Raw genomic sequence first — 24879 nt, 5'->3', positions numbered from 1 at the left:
TTTCGATATTTTAAGCTAGCTTAACTAAAGACAATGATTTAGGGAAAAATTAGTATTTGGTCCCTAGTTAGTAATGTTTATTGATTGAGACCTTATTAGTTTTCAGATTTTAATTAAAGTTCCTAGCATTAATTTATTGATGAATTTGCATGTCAGTTACATAACTTTTCCAAATAAAAATTAATAATTGATTTAGGGTTTTAATACTCACACCCTTATTAAACTCCTAATTAATTTTCAATTCAAAACCTTTCCAAAATAAAAATTAAAAATTAAAATTAGAATAAGTTTGTACCCATTAATTTTTTAATCTTAAATGTACCCATTCATATATTTTTCAATTTTTTCTAATCTTAAATGTACTTATTCTTAATTATATCAATTTGTTATATATAAATGTACCATTTTTTAATATAAAAAATGTACCCCTTTTCATATAAAATCCATTAAATTTTCTTCTAATCCACTTTTTAAACTTATAAAGGGCACATTCTATTTTGTTGATTTGAAAATGTATCTATGTGTAGTTTAATGCAAGAAATTTAATATGTTAATAAGCCTAATATCATTTTATTTTATTTTTGAAAAATGTACCCATGTTTTGGTACAATAATTTTTTGTTTAGTTTTGATGAACCCATGCATGTATGTATGTGTACACACACACACAATATATTAGAGAGTATACTTTATCCTTTAATGTTTTTAATCCCATAAATTATGGTTTTCATTTAAAATCTCATTAATATAAACAACTACAAATATCAATTTTTAATTTAAAATATAATAACCTACGTAAAAATATATTATTACATTAATGTCAAAGACTTTAATAAAAAACTGAAAACTACCAAGGTTTTAGTCAGAGGACATTGGTAGTTAGGGACCGCATCCAAAGTCTCTCATGATTTAAAGGAGACTAGAAGTATTACCTAGCTCTTCATTTGGTTGCTAGGGTACCCGCAGGGAAGAGGACTTTGACATATCCAAGGAGGCACATGGGGTTAACGTAGGAATTAAGAAAATATTCAATGTTAGCGTGTCAGAGAATTATCTTGAAATTCATCTATTCTGGGCTGGTAAAGGGACTTGTTGCATACCTTTACCAGGTGATTACGGCCCACTAATAGCAGCCGTCCATGCTGCTTCAGGTATAATTGTGTTAACTATTAGAGATTTCCTATGAATGGTTTAAATGTATTTTTTTGTTGTTAATTGACACTGAAGAATGCGTCTGTTTTATCTCTCAGATTTTACACCAACAGTTTCTGGGCTTCCACCAACTACTCCAGGAAAGAAGAGCAGGACTGGGTTGATAGTTGGTATTGCAGTTCCTGTTGGAGTTGTGAGCTTGTTACTAATATTGGCGATTCTATATATGAGGAGGAAAACATCAGAAAAAGAGGACAACGAAGGTAAACGACCATATTATTAGTGGTATCCAATTCAGGTTCCTCTGCTCTGACATTAACACACACAAGTACGAATACTTTCACGAAAGTAGAACTTATGTCACACTGTTTCGTGAATGTGTAGATATTCTTGGATTAGGCCCTCGACCAAATACTTTCAGTTATGCTGAGTTGAGAGTTGCAACTGAAGATTTTAATCCTTCAAATAAGTTAGGAGAGGGAGGATATGGCCCTGTTTATAAGGTGAAATCCATATTACATCAGTATCATGTACTTGAAGTAATGACAATAGAAAGGGAGAGAGAGCGAGCAAGAGAAGAAAATAAAGCTTCTCTTTTCTTTCCTTTCATGTCACTAAATTGTGTTTCTGTGTACATTGTAGGGTACACTTTCTGATGGGAGAGTAGTGGCTGTGAAGCAACTTTCAGTAGCATCTCACCAAGGGCAGAGTCAATTTGTATCTGAAATTGCTACCATATCTGCTGTGCAACATAGGAATCTAGTGAAATTGTATGGATGCTGCATCGAAGGCAGCCAGCGCATTTTGGTTTATGAGTATCTTGAAAACAAGAGCCTTGATCAGGCACTTTTTGGTACAAACCTATCTACTTTTAGGTTGCATAGAAACAACATTGTCTGTAGTTTCAAGCACTCTAAAATTGTTAAGAAATGTTTTTGATTGGACGTGTTCACTAATATTTCAGGAACAAGTAACTTGCACCTTGACTGGCCTACTCGATTCAATATATTGTTAGGAACAGCAAGAGGACTTGCTTACCTTCATGAGGAGTCAAGGCCAAGGATTGTACATCGAGATGTCAAAGCGAGTAATATTTTGCTCGATGCAGAACTCTCCCCAAAAATATCAGATTTTGGACTGGCAAAGCTTTATGATGACAAAAAAACCCACATCAGCACCCGGGTTGCAGGGACAATGTAAGCCATCCTTTATTGTTTTTCCCGAGGATACATAGATTATGGCCACACACATTTATGCTTGCATGAAATTTTAACACACATGTTAATAATGCCTCTAATGATCTCAAGCAACATTGTGCAACCATTTGATTATCTTGCATTGCAGAGGCTATTTGGCACCAGAGTATGCATTGTTTGGACATTTGACAGAGAAGGCTGATGTGTTTGGTTTTGGAGTCGTTGTTTTGGAGATCCTCAGTGGGAGACCAAACTCTTACAATAACTTGGATCCAGAAAAGATTTATCTTCTTGAATGGGTAGGAATTGCATTCGCCTAGCTTCATTTAGGCATTGTTGTGAAAAACTTATTTATACTTTCCTTTGATCGTGGCATAATGTTTTTCAGGTATGGACTCTACATGAAAATGACCAAACTCTGGGGTTGGTGGATCCGAGATTGACAGAGTTTGATGAAACCGAAGCAACTAGATTGATAAGAGCAGCTCTCCTGTGCACGCAGGGATCACCGATGGCAAGGCCATCTATGTCACGCGTGGTTGCAATGCTCTCTGGAGACATTGACACAGGCACTGTCATGTCGAAACCAAGCTATTTGACAGATTATAATTTTAAAGATGTAACAACATTTTCAACAGGTAGATTTTTGGTGGAGGATGATACCTCATCAACTGCATCCAAGGATAGTAATGTTCGCCTCAACTATCAGCCGGGAGGCAGCAATGCAAGTGGTGCTGACACTCCCTGGATTGACCCTGCGCCTTCTCCTGTAAACGTCACTCAATCACTGCTCGCTGGCATTAGAAGAGAAGGAAGGTGATAAATATCAGGTCTACATGCTCCTTTTATCCCTTTGTGCACCCTTTCCTTTTATATAATACACATTTTAATAATTAATTGTAATTGTATTTTAGCTTTGGCTTTTGGTAGTGGGCAGGGGACTGGCTTGCCAGATTTGAATATATCTTAGCAAATGGATGTATATTCTACTTATTCATACAAAATGTTTATAGATATGTTCATGAACCACCACCATTGGATGGAGATCCCACCACTAAAATTTAAGAATATGTTCAGGAATTCATATAATTTAATAAGGCATTTTTGGGTCTATGATTTGAGCCTTGATGTTGATGGTCCAGTTGCAGACTAGGGAAGAAAAGGCAAATTTTTTATTTGTCACCTTAACTTTTATTTAAATTTCAATTTGTTACCTATTTTTTTAATAATTTATGAGGGGAGAATTCCGAACCAGGACATCTGTGTGGAAACTCAATAATCTATTCACTAGAATATTAAACCACATGCAATACAAAAACAAACTCAAAATTATAAGTATATTTGTTATAGAGTGTTAACTATTCAGGTCTAGCAACCATAACATTTTCTACTTTTGGATTCAAATATGGGCTTTCCTCCCAAAAAAATTAGGCAACAATTGAAATGATTTGGAGCCTAAGTTTTTAGGAGGGGAAAGTTCATGCTTGGAGTTAAAAGGTGAACAATGTCGTGTATGTTAAGGTTGATAGTGAAAGGACTAAAACAACTTTATACAAGAGGCATTTGCAAGTGTAATACTCCGTAATTTAAAAAGTGGGTATATATATAAGTGTCGAAGTACTTTTAATTTGTGTATTATGCTAAAGTTTGATATACCAAGTTCTTTTTTTCATTAGTTAACAAATACATATATGTTTCACTTTATTTGTAGATTGATTTGTTAGGCTTTGTATTTCTCATTTGCGTGCCACTAGCAACTAAATAGTGTGCTACTCTTTTGGTTTTAGTTTGAGGTGTGATTATAACCATGGGTTTTGGAGCTTTTAATTCACCATCCGGATATCCTACCAATTTGTAGAGTTACCATATGTTTTGTTCCAACCAGCTTACCATAAGATAAACTTTAACGTGGCCTTAGACATGCATCCAGACATGCATCCATCTTACATGATATTTTTTGTTCAGGATTAGCTCAACACATGTTGCTTTGTTATTGGAACACATATCATTATTAATGATTAGTTTAACACATGTTGTCTTGCTATTCGAACACATATTATGGCTAATAATTTGCACAATACTTGGTGTCTTTCTATTGGGACACTAGGGAGCTTTTATCCTCAAGTTAGATTGCACATGTTGTGAGAAGGAAGAACTCATATGATCCCTATAAAGGAAGGAGCAAGAACTAGAAGGACACGAGGAAAAAAAGGGAGAACACCACACCAACAAGAACACACTAGCAAAAGGAATGTTCTCTTTCTCAGACCATTCCTCTTTCATCATCCATTTCTTTTACCTTCTGTAAATGCTTTAAGTCATCTTTCATTGTATTTGTAAGTCTCTCATATCTAGTGAAATACAAATGAAAGCAAACCCCAGTGGATGTAGTCACTTTGACGAACGACTCCTATACTGTGTGTTTATGTGAATGTGTGTGTTATCAAGTTCTAGTGAAACACCATTATGCAACTCCATGAAGCACCACCAAATCTCCCTCTATTTTTCAATGAGAATCCGGAGAAAGAAATCACATACAAATCCCAAAAAATGCATAAGAGCTTACCCAACAAATCTCTACACCAAACTCATCATCATTTTCTTCTACTTATCAAGAGAAAGAATTTCAAGAACCAGAAATTCGTCATATCTGTTTTGCAGATCAAATTACCATTTTCTTTAGTTCAAATTAAAAAGCCTTCTTTAAGAAAGTTGTTCGTTAACTCGTTAAATACAACATATCCAAATATGAGATTCGAAACTACATTTTCTCTTACTCATATCAAAATACTTTCTTCATAGAAATTGTTCCTTATTCTCTCTACCTTAACATATCAAAGTCTCAGAACGATCTAACTGTCCATTCATTCCAGATAATCAAAATGCTATTACAGCCTTAAAAATCCGCAGAAAACCTTATAGTCATGTTTGGAGCTTAAAAATCCAACTTACTGTGATCAAACAAAAACATTTCCTTCACAAAAATTGTTCCTTATCATCTCTTCTATAATATCCAAAAAGCTCGACAACCTAATCTGTATGTTGGCCTATACATCAGTTTGAGCAGCTTATGTACGGTTGAGCAGGCCTTCTCAGCTAGCCTCTTTAGCCTACATCTCCATTTTATGTTGCTCACCAATTCTACTCTTGTTACATATGCAAATTTTCAGCTATATTAAAGGGTGGAAGAAAAGCATAAAAGAAGGAAAGAGAAAGAGAGGTGTCGAGGGAGTTGTGAGAGGCAAGGAAAAGAAAAAAAAAGAGTGAGAGCAACAAGTGAATAAAAATGAAAACAACTGAGAGAGAGAGAGAGAGAGAGAGAGGAGTTTGTGGGAAGAAGTGTTAGTATGTAAGTTGTTGTACTGATTAGTAAACATTACAAGATTGTTATGTGTGTCATGTCTCAGCTCATAGGCTGAGCTATTGTGTAAAATTGTGATGTGTTGATTAAGTCTCATAGGGCTTATCATTTGACAAGTGTCTTGATCTTAAGATAGGTTGTAATGGTTGGTTGAGATTGAATTGAGGTTATGATTCTCTCTCACTCATCTTTGTCGTCAGATATATGTCTCTTCGGGTTGTTATGCCCATAATGCAATACAATGATAGAAGTTGAAAGGCTATGCTCTGTGTGTGCTCTCTCTCTCTGATTTCATCTTCTAAATCTTACAATCTTTCTCTCAAATCCTGTTAGACTTAGTTATATTAGTTGTATTGCTGGATTCCAACATGGTATCAGAGCCCACGGTTGCGGGCCCGTGCAAGCCAACGAGCTTGTGTGTGCAAGCCAATGAGCTTGTCACCACCCGGAAGGAAACAAGTCTGAGCTCTTAATATAGAGATGACCGCTGAGTTCCATTGAAAACAAGTGGGCCCAACGTGAGCCGACCTCTGAGTTTCAATTACCGATGTGGATCTCCACGTGTGAACCACTAAATGAGGTTACACGTGAGGGGGAGTGTTAAAATTGTCCCACATCGGTGGGGTGAAGAAAACCAAAGGGGTTTAAATATTTGAAGGTGTTTGGTTCAGTTTGCTATTCTCTTATTCCAGGGAATCTAAGACACAAATTAGAAGAAACAAGTGTCATGGGTGTTTTCATTGGATATGGAACCTGTGAAAAGGGGTATAGAGTACTGAATCCCTTAACTCAAAAGGTCTTGTTGTCTAGAGATGTAATTTTTGATGAACATGGTAGATGGGATTGGGAGAAACACAAAGTCAAGGAAGTCTGTATTCCTTTATCTGCAATTGAGTCTTCAGAGGTGGATAAAATTGATGAGATGTCTGAATCTCATGAACAAGAAGGATCTGATGGGTCTCAAATTCAAGCTGGAAGTTCTACAGTTACTGCTATTGGTGAATCAAGTAGTTCACGGGTCTCTGCTCAGTATGATGATACTCCACTGAGGTATAGGAATTTGAGTGAGATCTATGAGAGATGTCACTTATGTATTGTTGAACCTGAATCCTTTGATGAAGTTGCACATGATGAAGCTTGGAAAAAGGCAATGAAGGATGAAATGAATATGATTGAAAAAAATCAGACATGGGAGTTGGTGAGAAGACCCTCAAATAAGCATGTGATTGGAGTGAAATGGGTGTATAAAACAAAGCTGAATTTGGATGGAACAGTTCAAAAGAACAAGGCTAGACTTGTTGCAAAAGGCTATGCACAAAAGCCTGGAATTGATTTTAATGAGACTTTTGCACCTGTTGCAAGATTAAACACAGTTAGAACTCTAATTGCACTGGCAGCAAAGAATAAATGGAAGTTATTTCAACTAGATGTGAAATCAGCTTTTCTGAATGGAGTATTAGAAGAGGAAGTATATGTTGAACAGCCAGATGGGTTTGTAGTGCAAGGAGAGGAAGAAAAGGTTTACAGATTACATAAAGCTTTGTATGGTCTAAAACAGGCACCTAGGGCCTGGTATGGTGAAATAGACTCATATCTTATGCTTTGTGGATTTAAGAAAAGTATCAGTGAGGCAACTCTGTACACCAAATACAAGGGAGACACAGAATTGATCATAGTATCCATCTATGTTGATGATATTATATATACTGGAAATTGTCAAGAGTTAATGGATGTTTTCAAAGCTGAGATGATGTCTAAGTATGAGATGACTGATCTTGGTCTCTTACACCATTTCCTTGGTATGGGGGTAATCCAAACTGAGGAGTGTATCTTCATTCATCAGAGAAATTATGCCTTATCTCTTCTGAAGAAGTTCGGACTACAGAATTGCAAATCAGTGAGTACTCCTTTGGTTCCAAGTGACAAACTGAGAAGAGAAGATGGAAGTGGAAATGCAGATGAAGCTCAGTATAGACAGATTGTAGGTAGTCTGTTGTATCTCACAGCAACTAGACCTGATATAATGTATGCTGCTTGTCTCTTAGCTCGGTTTATGCATTGTCCAACTAACAAGCACTATGGAACAGCAAAGAGAGTATTGAGATATGTTCAAGGAACCCTTGATTTTGGTTTGGAATACAAGAAAGGTGAAGGAACACTCTTAATGGGATACTGTGATAGTGACTGGAGTGGTTCAGAGGATGACATGAAAAGCACATCCGGGTATGCTTTTACTTTTGGAAATGGGATTTTCTCTTGGTCTTCAGTCAAGCAACAATGTGTTGCATTATCCACAGCCGAAGCAGAGTATATTAGTGCTTCTGAAGCAACAGCACAGGCTACTTGGTTGAGATTTGTCCTAGAGGATTTTGGTGAAATGCAAACGGTTGCAACACCAATGAATTGTGACAATACATCTGCCATAGCCATCACCAAGAATCCCATCTTTCATCAGAAGACCAAGCATATAAACCGAAGATATCACTTCATAAAGGAAGCATTACAGCAAGGAGTAATTGATTTGATTCACTGTCCTACAAAGGAGCAACTGGCAGATATCTTTACAAAAGCATTGGCAAGGGAGCAGTTCACTTACTTGAGAAATCTACTTGGAGTGAAATCAGTTCACAACTTAAAGGAGAGTGTTAGTATGTAAGTTGTTGTACTGATTAGTAAACATTACAAGATTGTTATGTGTGTCATGTCTCAGCTCATAGGCTGAGCTATTGTGTAAAATTGTGATGTGTTGATTAAGTCTCATAGGGCTTATCATTTGACAAGTGTCTTGATCTTAAGATAGGTTGTAATGGTTGGTTGAGATTGAATTGAGGTTATGATTCTCTCTCACTCATCTTTGTCGTCAGATATATGTCTCTTCGGGTTGTTATGCCCATAATGCAATACAATGATAGAAGTTGAAAGGCTATGCTCTGTGTGTGCTCTCTCTCTCTGATTTCATCTTCTAAATCTTACAATCTTTCTCTCAAATCCTGTTAGACTTAGTTATATTGCTGGATTCCAACAAGAAGGGGATGTTTGTGGGAAGTGAAGGTGTGAGAATAGCCCCTACCGGAAGGGAAAGAACTGGAAGAAAAGAAGGAAAATAAAGAGGTTTTGGAAGGTTGGGAGAGAGTTGAAAAGAAAGTGGTGAGAGGGAGTCGGTTAATGAGAAAAAAAATGTGGGTTGGTGTGGGTAAAGGGGTTTTGAAATAATGGAAGTTTGAGGACAACAAAATGCTAGGATAATCTTTTACCTACTTAGCTTTAATTCTTGCTGTTATCATTTTATTTAACGTGACTGACGCTTTATGTGTTTGGATTGCTGAATAAATTATTGTTTTACACTTTACATTTGCATGATTATAGCATGAGAATATTGGCTTTGATATGTTGCTTTATATATGCATAAGCATTTGACAAAGAGTTGAAAGATCTCATCTATAAATATCCAAGCTAGGGTTCCTTCCAAGGAGATATAACGCATATCTGATATCTCATCTAATGCATACATGCTCAAACACATCTCTACATGCTCATCCAACTCATGCATGGAATTACACGCAATTTGATTCTCCCTCTTTGACAAGGAGATATGTAGGCAATCATTTTTTAATTTAGTTACATCCCCCAAACAATTCTCCTATTTATCGGTGTTCAAGATATTCCAACGATTATTTGTATATCAACGATTGTGCGCGAATTTGGTCCCAACAGTAGGAATAGTAATGTGTTTCTACAATGTAAGATGTAATTCATGCCGTTTGTGTTTACCACACGGTTTTGTTTACCAAAAAAGAACCACATGATTTTTAGATTGGGCTGAGTATTTCTGGTTTCTTGATTAATTTTTCCTACTATTTTGGGGCTAGCCCTGTTGATTTTGGACTGTTAGTCTGTTATTACCTTTTTTTTCATTAAAAAAAAAAATTGAAACTAGAATCAAATCTAATGTCTAACATCTAACTTACACTTACTAACTCTATTGCTTGATTCAAAGAACCAAAACTGGTCTGATTTAATTTGATTTGAACAAAGAGAACAGCATGGTTGGGTTCCACCATTCCAATTCTAAAAGGGAAACTGAACTAGGTCGGTTCTTGTTTGTTCGCCGACATTCCTGTCGATTTAAATTCTAGTTCCACGAAAGCTGAATACCTAAAATTACATAAAATTCAAAAGAACCGAGAGTTTACAAAAGAAGGCGGCAAGCTGCAATGTCAACTGCGGATGGCGATGTCTCAGAAAGCCTCTCAGATATCGACGACTCCGAGGTATGCAGATAAAGCAGGCATTGCTTCTTATTATTTTTTTCAATTTTCTGAATTGTTTTCGTCGAATGGTGTCTGCCCGCCCATTCTCCATAAGTTGATGAATTTAAGGTAGGTGCTCAAATATTTCGATGATAATAACAATTTTTAGTTTGCATGCGACGTTGTTGGAATTTTATTTCATAGTTATTGTGAAAAGTTCAGTTCTTGGTTCATGACAATCGACCACATTTTCCATGTCTGATAATTAAGGGGATAAATTTAATCAAACACCTAAGCAGAGATCCTGAAGGTTACACCCACCTGCCCATCAGAGAACACTTCCATCATAGCCCACTCGGTAGCAGGGCCGGTCCAGAGATTTTTGAGGCCCGGGGCGACGTAAAAAAAAATGCCCTAATTTCATGTAAGAAAATTATTTATTTTCACACATAAGACATCGAAAAAATTATACTTAGAAAAACACTTCAAACTCAATAATTTAGAAACACAGAAAGACTAATTTATTTTGTATTGAGAGAGGGAAACAAAAAAACTGCGGGCTTACAAGTAAATAGATGATGAGTTTTGTTTTCCATTTGAACTTTGAATGTGTTTTTGAATAAATCGTGAGGTGTTTTTTTCTTATTTACTAAACTTGTCAATACTGGACTAAAAAATAATGATGTTTTCGAATCTTTAATTAATATGTATTATTAATGAATGGGTACTAAATTAAACATTTTGATGACACGTCATATAATTTGCAAATTTGGTCTACGTATTATTCTTTGTTGAAGATTAGACTTGAATTAAAACGAATATTTAAAAATAACAACCCACATAGCTACTAGATAGTAACTAAAAATAAATTACCAACCAAACAAAATTTTGTAAAAATTGAAAAGAATAAACATGCACATAGCATTTCGAACTTAGGACCACTTGTTAATTTTAAACAACAAAAATCATTGTTTCTAATTAAACTTTTTGATCCTTTAACCAAATTTTCTAAATTTATACTCTTATAAAAAAAATTTGTAAAAAAAGGAAAGTAAATAAGCACACATGGTGTTTTGAACCCAAGACCTCCTTATTATTTTCAAATGACAAACCACCACTTCTAGTTAAATTTATGTGTCTTTGAATCAAATTTTATAAATTTATACTCTTATAAAAACATATGTAAATACACCGCCCTAATAATTTTGGTGCCCCTAATTTTTTTGGGCCCTGGACGGTTGCCCCTCCTGCACTGGGCCTGGGCCGGCCCTGCTCGGTAGTCCGTATAGCGATTTGGATTCCCATGTGATTGTTGCTTCTATTTTTCGTTTGTGAATTTCGATATGGAAGAACTCATGCTTCTGTTTTTTAGGTTGCTGGGTACCTTAACAGCAAGGAGGTGGTGCGGTTTAAAAGATTCATTTGGGAAGTACTTAACAAGGACTACGATCAGGTAATGCCTATGCAAGTTTATAACTGAAATTTGCAACAAACCCTTTGTCTTCCAGACAATTAACTTGTTTTTAGTCCTAGTCTTTGAAACTATGGCTATTCTACGAAGAATACTTCTTTTCAGATCCTAGGCACATAAAACAACAAATTCTGAGTCCTTAAGCCCCACTAAATAGGCAATTTCAGTTATGATAGAGGACATGTCTTGGAACTGGTGTCTTGCTTTCACCTTTTATGCATTTCGTTGCAGTAAAATCATTCCTTTCAAAGTAGGACCTTCTAACCAAAACCTTGAATTTATTCATTATATTATGGGATATGGCTAGCTTAGCTATGTGGTTTATCCCAATATTTACTACATTTGAGTTTATCTTTGCATTTTTCTAGACTGTCATGTGTGCATTGTTCTCTAAAGTGTATGCTTGGAAGATTCATTCAGCTTATTCTGCATTCTTCGTCGTTTGTGCCTAAATTCTCAACTGTTATTGGAGTCTCACCTGCTTACAAATTAGTATTGGGTGATGGTTAACTTTTTTAATATTTTTAAATCTTATCTGCATGTGATTTATTTTTTAGTTTTTCCCTTTTGTTTTTCTGTCTTTGTTTTACTGCCAGCATTGAGCCTTACTTATCGATTTCTAATTTTCTACGTACAATGGATAAATTTGGCAGGGAAAGAGTAGAAAACGAGCCAGAAAAGCCAAGAAAGCTGCACCTGCAGAAAAAACCGCCAAACCCGCCGACAAGGAGTTGTCGACATCACACACAGCCAATTCTTCAGCTTCCCCTGCTTTAAGTAGACCTATTGAATATTATTGAATTCTTTAAACCCTAACAGCTGTAAAGCTGTGTTAGCTGTGTTTAGCTAGGGTTTAGTGAGCTGTGTTATTCCCTCTTCTGTGTAAAGCTTGTTAATAAGCTGTAAAGCATGTGTTAAGAGAGTGTGGAGGTCATCATACTCTCATGCTTGCTTAGCTGACTTGCTTAGCTGCCATTGTCCCCTACTCTCCTCTCTTTCCCGATTATTCCTCTATTTATGCTTAATCTTGTAAACTGTTTTGAGTCACTGAAATATACATTAAGGTTTTCTACATGGTATCAGAGCAGTGATCCCTCTTGGACCTGCTTCTGTGTTCTTCCGAAATCCTACCAAATTCAAACCAGTTAAAGCCATTATGGCAACATCATCAGAGAAAGTTTCAAAAAACGAAACTATGGATACCAACCCAATTCAACGTTTGAGCTCAGTGCTCCTAAACGAATTCAACTATCTGCCTTGGTCACGAGCTATTTCTCTCGCTCTTGGAGGACGTGGAAAGCTCCAGTTCATTCAAAAGGATGATATCATGCCCGAAACAACTTCACAAGATTATGCAGCATGGGTGTCCCAAGACCAACTTATCATGTCTTGGCTGTTGAATTCTATGGAACCAAAGATGGCTGAGATTTTCAGTTATTCAGTATCATCTCACCACCTTTGGATTTCTGTACGAGACATGTATGGAGATCTAAACAATGCTGCGCGAGTCTTCCAGCTGAAGAAAGATCTTACAGAATTACAACAGGGAAATCTCTCTTTTGTTCAACATCTTGGCAACTTGAAGGCCAAATGGAATGAATTGGATCTCTACAGACCTCATACCACGGACACAACCATTCTTTTAAAGCGTGCTGAAGAAGACAAAGTGTTCCAGTTGCTTGCCAGCATCGGACCAGAATATGAGGACCTTAAAAGTCATCTCCTGATGACACCTGAGCTTCCCACCTTCCAGATGGTCTGCAACGTTATTCAACGCGAAGAAATAAGGAAGAAGGTCATGAATGCAGTCGTTGTCGTTGGAGAATCAGATCCTAGGCCATCAGAAGCAAGAGCCTTCACCTCTTTCAGACCATACAAGGGAAAACGACCAGACTTAAAGTGTTCTCACTGTGTGAAAATAGGTCGTCCAGGCATTGGACACATAAAAGAAAAGTGCTGGATTCTTCATCCAGAACTTAAACCCAAGTTCAATGATGAGGGAAGAGCACCAAGAAACCAAATGAAGCCTGCCTACACTCCTCAAGGAAACCTTGTTTGCGACAATGTCTCAAAAAATGTGATGAACTCTTCTTCTAGTCCCATTACTCTCATAAATGAATTTGCTAACTTCTTGCAACAGAAACAAGGGACAACAAATCATGAAAATCCTGCAGCCATGCTCGGCAAGTTTGCTGGCTTCCTCGAACAGTCAAGCTCAGTGTCACAAAATGATGTGCCAGGTATTGTTGCAACTATTTCCACTGCATTGGATCTTAGTAGTAGCCGTGGTTTTTGGATAGTCGACTCAGGAGCTTCTGATCACATGACTAACGATGCATCTTTACTAAATGATTTTCAAAACTTCTCCACTCCTTCTTTTGTCTCCGTAGCTAATGGCACCAAAGTTAGTATAGTAGGCATAGGAAAACTCAAAATCTTCTCAAGTAAAAAGGAATCCCTTGTCATGCATGTCCCTTCCTTTCCTTTCAAGTTGCTGTCAGTAGGAAGAATAACACAATTGCTAAATTGTCTTGCAATTTTTTCCACTCACTGTGTGATTTTCCAGGACCGAGTTTCGAAGGAAACGATTGGTAAAGGTTTCTTCCTCAATGGACTGTACTATGTCAACTTCTCTTCAAGTTTTCCAAAAGGTTTCTACGTAAACTCAAACACAGTAAACAAGGAGCAGCTGTGGCACATGAGATTAGCTCATCCTTCTTCCCATGTTATGTCTTTTATTTTTCCTAGTTTCTGTAAAGAGATTTCAGATTGTGAAGTTTGTCAAAAATCTAAGTCCACCAGGTTACCCTTTCCCCATTCTCTCTCTAGAGCTACCAAAGTTTTTGAAATTGTCCATTCCGACATTTGGGGACCTGCAACCTTAGAGTCTTTTGATGGCTACAGATTCTTTATATCTTTCATTGATGATTTCTCTAGAACTACCTTTGTGTATTTACTTAAATTCAAGCACGAAGCTTTCCAGTGTTTCAAAAATTTTCATAACTTAGTTCAAAATCATTTTAACTCTAATATTGGCATCTTAAGGTCTGATAATGGCTCTGAGTATACTTCCAAAATCATGACAACTTACTTAAGTGAGCATGGAATCTTGCAACAAACTAGTTGTGTAGGAACACCACAACAAAATGGCATTTCAGAAAGGAAGAACCGAGATTTGCTTGAGAAAACACGATCACTAATGTTACAAGCAAACCTTCCAAAGAAGTTCTGGTCTCAAGCTATACAAACCGCTGCATACATCATAAATCGACTTCCTAGCAGAATCTTGAAGTTTAAATCTCCTTGTCAAATTCTCAAGGGGAGAGATATTGACATAAGTCATCTCCGTGTGTTTGGATGTGTGTGCTATGTGCATATTCAAACTATTCACCGAGATAAACTTGATCCAAGGGCTATCAAGTGTGCATTCGTAGGCTACTCAACTTCCCAAAAGGGATACAAATGCTATGATTCTAAAACCAGAAAGGTGTTTGTATCCAGGGATGTACGGTTTGATGAGACACACTTCTTCTTTCAGAAGCATGATGATGAACCTCAGGGGGAGCTCTCATATGAAGTGTTTCCCACTCCTCTCGTCCTTGATGATCCAAGACTGTCAACACCGCACAATGAAGCAATTGAGATAGAGCCAGCTCATGAAAATATAGAAGCAAATAATGAAGAAGTCCTCCACGAAAGGAGAGAGCCCCTTGAACAACCTACTCATCCACGAAGGAATCCTTCTCGAAACAGACAACCTCCAGCCAGGCTTGATGATTTTGAAATCTACATGCCTAGATATCCTATTGGACAAATGGTTCACCATAGCAAGACCTCCCCATCTCATGCAGCATTTGTCACTAAGTTATCTCAACACTCGGAGCCTCGATCCTTCGAAGAGGCAAACCAATCTCCTATATGGAGATGTGCTATGCTTGAGGAACTGAAGGCACTCGAAGAAACTAAAACTTGGAGCATTGTTTCTCTGCCAAAAGATCAACGTGTGGTTGGGGCAAGATGGATTTACAAGACAAAATTTAACTCAGATGGAACCATCCAGCGGCACAAGGCAAGGTTAGTTGCAAGGGGCTTCACGCAAACCTACGGGGTAGATTACAAAGAAACCTTTGCCCCGGTGGCAAAGATGAACACAGTTAGAGTTCTTCTTTCGGTGGCTATCAATTCACAATGGTCTCTACATCAAATGGATGTAAAAAACGCTTTTCTTCATGGAGAGTTGGAAGAAGAAGTGTACATGCGCCTACCACCTGGTCATGAACGAGAGAAGGAACAAGGAGTAGTATGCAAGCTTCACAAGGCCATTTACGGTCTCAAGCAATCTCCAAGGGCTTGGTACTCAAAACTAAGCTCTGTCCTTATGTCATCCGGTTTTAAACGAAGCAATGCAGATTCTTCAATGTTCACTAGGCTTGGCACACATGGAAGATTGGTGGTACTTGTTTATGTTGATGATCTCATTGTCACAGGAGATAATCCAGAAGAAATCAATGCTCTCAAAGCCACCTTACATTCAACATTCTCAATCAAAGATCTCGGCAGACTTAGATACTTTCTCGGAATCGAAATGGATCAATCTCCAACGGGGTTGTTTCTAAATCAACAAAAGTACGTTCTCGATCTTTTAGAAGAAGCCAATATGATGCACAGCAAACCTGCTAAAACACCTCTACCAACAAATTTCAAGCATGAAACCTCAGGCATCCAGCTTGAAAATGCATCGGAGTATCAAAGGTTGGTAGGAAAACTTATCTATTTGACTATAACTCGACCTGACATTGCTTATGCTGTTAGCTTTGTCAGCCAGTTCATGCATTCTCCCACATCTCATCATTTGCAACTTGTTAAAAGGATCCTTCGATACTTAAAAGGCTCAATGTCTACCGGGATTTTCATGCAAAACAACGGACACTTCACCATTGAAGGATACACAGACTCTGATTGGGCAGGCAACGTCCTTGATCGCAAGTCCACAACTGGTTACTGCACTCTTGTAGGTGGTAACCTCGTCACGTGGAAGAGCAAAAAGCAATCTGTTGTAGCTCGGTCCAGCGCAGAAGCTGAGTACCGTGCAATGGCATCTACTGCATGCGAACTAATTTGGCTAAAGAGTTTGCTGCATGATCTTGACATCATCTCTTCCAAGCCAATTCTCCTCCACTGTGATAATCAAGCAGCGATGCATATTGCTGCCAACCCCGTCTTTCATGAACGAACAAAGCATATCGAGGTTGACTGTCATTTCGTCCGCAACCAAGTCCAGTCCAAGCTGTTACAAACTGCATTTGTTCGCTCCAGTGATCAACTAGCCGATGTGTTCACCAAGCCCCTTCCTTCTTCTCAACTTGATCGTATTCTCTTCAAGCTTGGATCCAGAAAATCTCTCGATCCAGCTTGAGGGGGAGTATTGAATATTATTGAATTCTTTAAACCCTAACAGCTGTAAAGCTGTGTTAGCTGTGTTTAGCTAGGGTTTAGTGAGCTGTGTTATTCCCTCTTCTGTGTAAAGCTTGTTAATAAGCTGTAAAGCATGTGTTAAGAGAGTGTGGAGGTCATCATACTCTCATGCTTGCTTAGCTGACTTGCTTAGCTGCCATTGTCCCCTACTCTCCTCTCTTTCCCGATTATTCCTCTATTTATGCTTAATCTTGTAAACTGTTTTGAGTCACTGAAATATACATTAAGGTTTTCTACAAGACCTTCACCATTTTCTTCCACTTAACATCAGCATCTTGCTCGAGCTCGGGATACTTGAGATAGCTTAATATGTCATGCGGAAGCAGCGCGGCATCGCCAGGATCAATTTCATTGGCTGCAGCCAGTTGCTTTCGCTTGTACTCCGCTCTATAACCCCACCGGTTGGCAGGTTCCCAGCCCTCTGGCGCCATAGTTTTTCTCAAGGGCGACAAAACCTCCTTCCTCAGTCGGTCAATACAACAAACACTACCATCCCCTTCTCGGCGGCATGATTCTGGCGGGAAAACCTTCCTTGCAATGTTTTTGAACAGCATATGATGATCAGCGGTGGTAGGGAAAGAGGTAGCCGCTTGGGTAATCTCCAAGCAGTAATCATCATGATGGTCATGGTCATGACTCATGATCCTTGTGATGATGAAATTTTTCAATCTCAGACTTGAGACACTGGGCGAAAATATCCGAAACACAGTCGTGCAAGAAGCGGTAATCAGCGTTGCGCTCTTATCTCTGAGCCGCCTTGTTGGCCGTGTGGATCCCCTTTATCTTCCATACATTTATAAATTCATATATATGCTAATATATATATAGTACGTACTTATATCATATTTACTCATTTTTAAGCTTGTTAGAGAGGTGGAAACTAGGCTTGGGCACCAGGAATTTCCTACTTGGGCTCCAGCTCCAACGCGAGAAATCCTCTAAACAGAAGGGCATTTATTAAGATTTACTTGATTTGGAGAAATTCAATTCAAATACCTATACTTTCTTTTTTTTGGTAAAAAATACTTAAATTTACTTTGATTTAGCATACCTAAATTTTCCTTGACTTGATAGATATGGATTAAAACTTAAGTGTACAAAAAAAGGCACGCGGTGATCCACTGACCACAAAGAACTAGCATCATACAATTACAAGACGTAGGTCCAATAGTTAGAAGTGATGAGGCCAACTGGCTTAGTTTTATGTTTTGACTAGTTATTTTCGGTTTAAGTTGAGCTAGTCTTGCATGTATGTCTCTTGGATACAACTAGGTTTTTCTTCAATCAGTGTATTCTCGCACGTATCTTCGTATACGTAACGTTATCTTATCTATCTACCTATCTACGCGTGCAGGTTACTCAAGTGTTTAGATACCTTTTAAAATGAAAAAGGCTATAAAAAAGAATAAAAACGATATTTTTACAGTAAACTATAAAAAGAACTAAAATACTCTTGAAAGAAAGTATGAGGTTTGAATTCGGGATGTAGTGAAATGAAAGAAAGACCCTATATACTAGGGCAATCCACCACTTGGGAAGAGATTAAAATTGTATATGGTAAATTGAAATATTCATTTTCATAGTTCCTTACAGACAAGTACAAAATGTCCTTCACACCAAACATTATGCACATATTGAATATGGAAGTGAAAAAAATAGCCTAAATTTGTGTCCTCTATAGAATTGTGGCAACCATTTGTTGTTTGTGTACCAAACCCTTTATGACTAAACATAATTACAAAAATCATGTTGTAAGTATATAACTTTGCAAACTAAAGTTCGAAACGAAATGACGACTGAAAATATTATATTAATTCAAAGGATCCTTCATTTTAACAATTTTTTTCATAAATTACAAGTTGTTCACAAACTGGACATTTTAAAGTTAAATTTTGATTTCTTTCTTAAACGAGCCCACCTCCCAATTCGTCAACTTTGTCCATTGACTCGTTATCTTTTGATTACGAGATAATTTAATGCCATCCACATTATCAAATATCTTGTCGTTGAGAAAAATTCAAAAAGTTATTTTCAGAATTGACAGGAATAACACGTAAAATTATATATGTAAACGGTGTGAACCATGTATGTTAATGTTGAATTATAATCTTGGTTTGGTCAAGAGAAATGGTCCAGCCCAAAGCGAATGCATATTGAAAGTTGCAAAATTGTGTGGACATTAGGCAAAAGCCCAAGTCGATGTGCATTAACGTGTAAGACTATATATGTAACGGTGTGAATCATTCATGCTAATGTTGAATTATAATCCTGGTTTAGTCAAGAAAAATGATCCAGCCCAAAGCAAATGCATGTTGAAAGTTGTAAAATTGTGCGGACATTAGGCAAAGCCTAAGTAGATAAAATTGTTAATTGTTGAAAGAAAGAAATAAGTGGAAATCAAACCAACATCAAAAGAATAATGTTAACAAGATTAAATTTGTAGGCATATTTTAGAAATTAAAAAACATAGAAATTTATGATTGGTTTATTACTTAAGCATTGATAAAAATACTTATTCTTATTGATGATACATCATTTAATTTATAAAGTTTTCCTCTAAATTTAATTTCTTTAACATTACTCTCGTCAAAATACATAAACAAACTATTCATCCTTATAGAAAAGCGTCGTCTGCATTTTAAGAATAAACAAATTGCTGGTTTGGAGAATAAACAGACTGACATCGACGACCAATTATGCCCAGTGTTCTAAAACGCGGTCTAGGCGGCCGCCTAGGCGCTAGGCGGCGGTGCTCCACCACAATTAACTAGAAATCGTTCACTAAATCGGCAAGGACATTAAGCGATGTAAGACGGCCGCCTGGGCGGGCTAGGCGAGCTCGACGGACGCTAGGTGGTCTGCGCAGCCTGGAAAAGAAACTTTATTCGCAAGACTCACAACCTTCTTGTCTCCTCGAGTCTCGCCGTCTATCTCTCTATTTGCTAGAAGAAAAGTCGAATATCTGTGGTGGTGCAAGTTGGATATGAGACTCAAAGTTATGTAATTTACATGGAAACGTCTCATTGTAAGCTTCCTTCAACTGTTAAAATTTCGATTTTTCACTTCGGGTTTCATTTGGGAAGATGCAGGTTTTTGCTTTTATTTTTTATATTTAATTTCTGAATTTATTTTTGCAGGCATGGAGAAGGAGGAAGAGAGGATTCAAATTCAATGGTGGCATGTGCAGGACAATCACATCGTCTTGGATTCATCGCTTTGCGGTCTCCACTTCCAGAAAAGACATCTCTGGTTTTCAATTCAATGGTGGTTAACGGGTGAAACGGGTTGAAACAGATGATCCGTTAGCTTAACGAGTTGGATTCGGGTGACTTGTTAAGTTTAACGGATTGAGTTCGGATGACCCGTTAGCTTAATGAGTCGGGTTAAATCCGATCCAAACTCAATAAACCCGATCCGTTTACAAGTCAAGTTGTAATCATGAAAACCACCCCACTTGCGTGAGCTTTTGATATTTTTAAAAGTTATATATTATAAAGGGTCAGATGGTTTTATCATGAAAACCACCCACTTGTGTGGGTTTTTATATTTTAAAAGTTTGGGGTGTATATCTATATTATATGTATATAAATGTTAATTTAGATATTATTTTGTATTTTTTTCCCTAGGCAAGCATATTATATATGTACATAAAACATTCACATATGTATGTTCTTCTATAAGAAATAATATATTATTCAATAATTATTTACACCTGATATAGTAAGTTTAATTAATTTATATAAAATATAAGAAATTTACCTAAATCCGCCTAGACCGTCTAGGCGCTTGCCTAGCCGCTTAGGCGCTAGGCGCCATCCCACAACCTGACTAGCGTCTAACGTTTTTTAGAACTTTGATTATACCATTATATATATATATATATATATATATATATATGGGACCTGGATTGTTTGCCCTCCTCATTCCATACTATTCTTATTCTCTCATATTTTTGTGATCACTGTTAAGCCATGTTAGCATTTTATATTTTCATTGTTTTTTGTCTTATTATTTCTATAAAAAAAAATTAATATAAAATATTAACGTGGTTTATTATTTCTATAAAAAAATTAATATAAAATGTTAACGTGGCTTAACCGTGATCACAAAAATAGAAAATGATAGAAAGGCAAACAATCCAGGTCCATATGTATGTACACTACTCCCACGGTGCCACGGTGGGAATTATCCTCTTCATTCTCATTGGCTCTTAGTAGGAAAAAGAGAGAGGAGAGAGACGGGATGAATTTCAGAACTAGTGGGCGAAGCAGCCGCCATCTCTGATTCTCTGATCTCTTCCTTCCAGTTTTTTGATTGCTTCTGCTTCAGCTCCTCCCTTCTGCTTCAACAGCAGGTCGGCTCTCTCTCTCTCTCTCTCTCTCCATATGATATACACCTATAAAATACAGGAGATCAACTGCTAGCTAGCTGGCTCTCTCTTTTGAAATGTTAAAGTTCATCCTTAACTGTGATCAACAGATGCATTCGAAAGCAGTATATTTCCCAGTCCATTTGCTTGCTTAAAAAAAAAAAAAAATTGCTGTGGTTTGCCAATATCTAATAATTATTTGCATATTTTATATAAAGATTCATCTCAGTTTATTAACTTAAAATTTCGTAATTTTCAATATTTGATATATAAATATTTTTTTATTTCAGAGTCATACATCAAGTCTTAATTTTCAGATAATCTTATACATTCGTGAAGTTGTTTATGTCATCTGTTAACTGATAACGTTATGCTCATGTGAACAATGATCGAAGTGTCATTAAAGATCTACGTGAAAATTACAAAAAAATTAAAATTTAAAAAGAGATGTTTTGATATAGGTGCCTTATTTTTGAATTTTATATACTAAACATCTATGCCTTTTAGAGATTTGATTAAACTCTTGTTCTCATCATTTTGTTGCCACATATATTAGAATTAATCATTTTTTATACCAAAATTACATGACCTGCCACTACTCCATATTTCTTAATCTCACGCCAAAAAAGTGCACAGCGTATTGAACCAAACTTCCTATAATCAAGCATTTTGATTACCTTCTCCCCCTTTGGAGATAATTGTAAACAAAAAAACCCTAGTTAAATACAATTTATTTTCACAATACTTCCTACAATTTAGCAATGATTTCTACGATTTAATATTTTATTCCCAAAAGGGTTGAAAATATTTTTAAATCTCACGAAATCAAATGTACCAATATAATTTTTTATATCAATACATTAAGAGAAAATAGGACTAACAACAATATAAACGTACCAATAAATAAAGTGTATGAAATCAAACGTACCAAAATCAAAAGTAATGTACCAATATCAACAATATGTACCAAATCAAACGTACCAAAACTGCAAATAAACGTACCAATCAATGTTTTTTACAAATTAAAACGTACCTAACGGCAGTATACACATAATATGTTGTACCTAATAATAGTTTGTCAACAACTATAAGTAAAAATAAAAAAAATAAAAATAAAAAACAAAGAAAAATAGTTTGACAAAAAAAAGGGGAAAAATTACACAGTGCTTTGTTGGATCGCCAACCATTTGACAAAAATAGATAATATTAATGTTTGTAGAACAAAAAAATTATTTTGATCAAAAAATTATAATTGGAAAAAGGGATAATAGAGTTAATAACTAATACTCCACTAAATAAGGGGAAAAACGCATAAAAACATAAGAGGATAAATTTAGAAATTAATAATTAACATTTTATTTTAAGAAAATACAATAATGATATGTAATTTAATTTAACAGAAAATTGTGAGGTGTCTATTGGTCAAAGCACTTTAATCAAATTTTGAAAAGGCACAAATGTTTAGTCTAAAAGATATAAAAAAGTTGTAGGGGATTCTAATTTTCCCATTTAAAAAACTTAAAAAATTAATAAATTTAAGAAACATTAAAAAAAAAAAAAATAGAAAAAGGTGGGGATAGTTGCTTCCTCTCCCCCGTCCCTTTTTCACTCTTCTGCAATTAGTTCTTCTGCCGATCTGGGTGCGACGGAGGTGCAACTTTTGTGGTTCTGGCGGGTGGTCAGGCAGGCGCGAGCTTGCGACGGGTCGAGCAGCAACATGTGCGGGTCCTGGTGGTTCGGGGTTGGCTGGGTGGTTCAGGCAGAAAATAAATGGTTGGGATCTGGACTGGTGAGTCTGGCATGCCTTCGGCTTTGCCCAGCTCCACCGCGGCTTGGATTAAGGTAGAAGAGATGAAAATCTAATGAGTGGGATTTGGCCTTGGAGTGAAGAGATGAGCGGGATTTCTCTGCCTTCACCTTCGTTCCCAAATTTCTGCAATTTTTTTGAAGGGCAAAGGAAAACGCACGATGGAAATTGGATTTGGAAAAAGTAAAATGGGCAAACTCCATGGACAAAGAATTCTAATTCTTCGGAGCAAATCGGATCGATAGGCTTATCATCGGTCACGCTTTATTTTCCCTTTCAATTCCTCCGTTGGTGGCCGAATCGATCTCCGCCCACCCATTGCTAGTGGCAGCGAGACGAAGGGCGACGGTTACGAGGTCGCGAGGGCAAGGGTTGCTGGGTATATGAGATTTGAGGGAGAGAAGAGAAAGAAAGATACCAGCAGGCTGCATCATCGCTCAATTTTTTTTTTTCTTAGTTTTTTAATTTTTTAGTTTTTAATTTTTTTTAACATTCACGTGGACTTTAATGATGCGTAACATATTGTTGACATGACTTAACAATCAGTTTAACGGAAGTATGAAATTAGTAGGTATGATTTTAGGATAAAAAAAATTTAATATAACAAATATTAAAAATCATAAAACTTTATAATAATAAATTGAGATTAATCCCTTATATAATGTCTTATCCATGAATAAACTTATTGAACTTTTTTTTTTTACCAAAAAAAACTTATTGAACATTTTGGAAGACTCGTCAACTCTGACCGCAAGTTGATCCGCAAGTTGATCGCGTTGCATGTGCAACCTACGTGTCATACACCAAAGGCCACTTAGGCCTAACATGATTCTTTGGATTCTCGTGAGGTTCTTGAAGATATGTGAATTATATCTGTTTATCGTACGTTATATGATTAAATTTCGTCAAATGCTGTATGTATTTCATTTTAAATAAAAAATTAAAAATAATTTTTGACCACATGAAGTACGCTAAACAAACACGATTTATAGATCTCTGTGAGGATCCGGATTCCACTTAGGCAGTATATGTGTCTCCCTTGCCTTTCCCAACCAATGCGTATAACTGGTTGATAAAACCTGTCAATTTTATTTTATGCTAAGAGAGATGAACTTATTGATACGATTGCGAGGATGAGTATGAGTCTTTGATATGAACAGTATTTTTTTTTACCTAACATTGAAAAGGAGGAAATTAATGTACTAGACTAATTTGTGAATTATGACTTGATTGTAGTTTTAGTATGCAAATTAAAGATCTATTAGAGATAGTATTTAAGTTTGACATATGTTAAGCATTAGTCTATCGCGCTAAGAATTTTGGCCAAAATTCCGAGGAATACCTTTAAGAAGAGTAAATTAGAGAATTGCATGTATGCTCCTTTTAATAAAAATTCTCATAGAATTAGCGTCAATAACCAGTGTTTCATATTTTGTCGAATACATGTATAGCTATAATAAAATTTTAGATTATTGACTAAAGCTACAATTCAGGGCGAGCTTTGGTGCAATGCAAAATTTGCTTCTTTGTGACCGAAATGTTACAGGTTCGAGTCGTGAAAACAGTCTTTTTGCTTATAATGAACGTTCTTTTCCCATCCTTCCAAAGCAGGAATCCTTGTTTGCTTAGAGTCGCCCATTTTAGACCAAAGTTACAATTCAATTTTGTTATACATAATAATGTGATTAGTTTAAGATATTGTCATGATGACATCCTCGTTAGATGTCATATCAAAATCACCAACTAACAGGGAATTAATCCTTTGTTCTTTCGCTATGGATAAAAATCCCTCTCCATAA

The 24879-nt window shown here is 36.5% G+C and overlaps 2 protein-coding genes across 2 annotated transcripts in view; both read left to right on the top strand.

Moving 5' to 3' along the window:
* LOC103427118 (probable LRR receptor-like serine/threonine-protein kinase At1g56130) overlaps positions 1-4619 on the top strand; it is a 44740-nt gene extending 40121 nt beyond the window's left edge. Inside the window, exons 20-27 of the mRNA XM_070821395.1 lie at positions 955-1150; positions 1250-1414; positions 1536-1654; positions 1794-2004; positions 2116-2347; positions 2496-2646; positions 2736-3163; positions 4455-4619. Coding sequence (XP_070677496.1) covers positions 955-1150; positions 1250-1414; positions 1536-1654; positions 1794-2004; positions 2116-2347; positions 2496-2646; positions 2736-3163; positions 4455-4476 — 1524 coding nt within the window. The 3' untranslated portion in view covers positions 4477-4619. The remainder of the gene's footprint in view (positions 1-954; positions 1151-1249; positions 1415-1535; positions 1655-1793; positions 2005-2115; positions 2348-2495; positions 2647-2735; positions 3164-4454) is intronic.
* A 5261-nt stretch (positions 4620-9880) lies between these two features.
* LOC103450662 (uncharacterized) overlaps positions 9881-24879 on the top strand; it is a 64143-nt gene continuing 49144 nt past the window's right edge. Inside the window, exon 1 of the mRNA XM_070821398.1 lies at positions 9881-9979. Coding sequence (XP_070677499.1) covers positions 9923-9979 — 57 coding nt within the window. The 5' untranslated portion in view covers positions 9881-9922. The remainder of the gene's footprint in view (positions 9980-24879) is intronic.

The sequence above is a fragment of the Malus domestica genome, chromosome 05, assembly GCF_042453785.1.
Source record: "Malus domestica chromosome 05, GDT2T_hap1".
NCBI classification, from domain to species: domain Eukaryota; kingdom Viridiplantae; phylum Streptophyta; class Magnoliopsida; order Rosales; family Rosaceae; genus Malus; species Malus domestica.
This window is presented reverse-complemented; position numbering and strand designations above follow the sequence as displayed.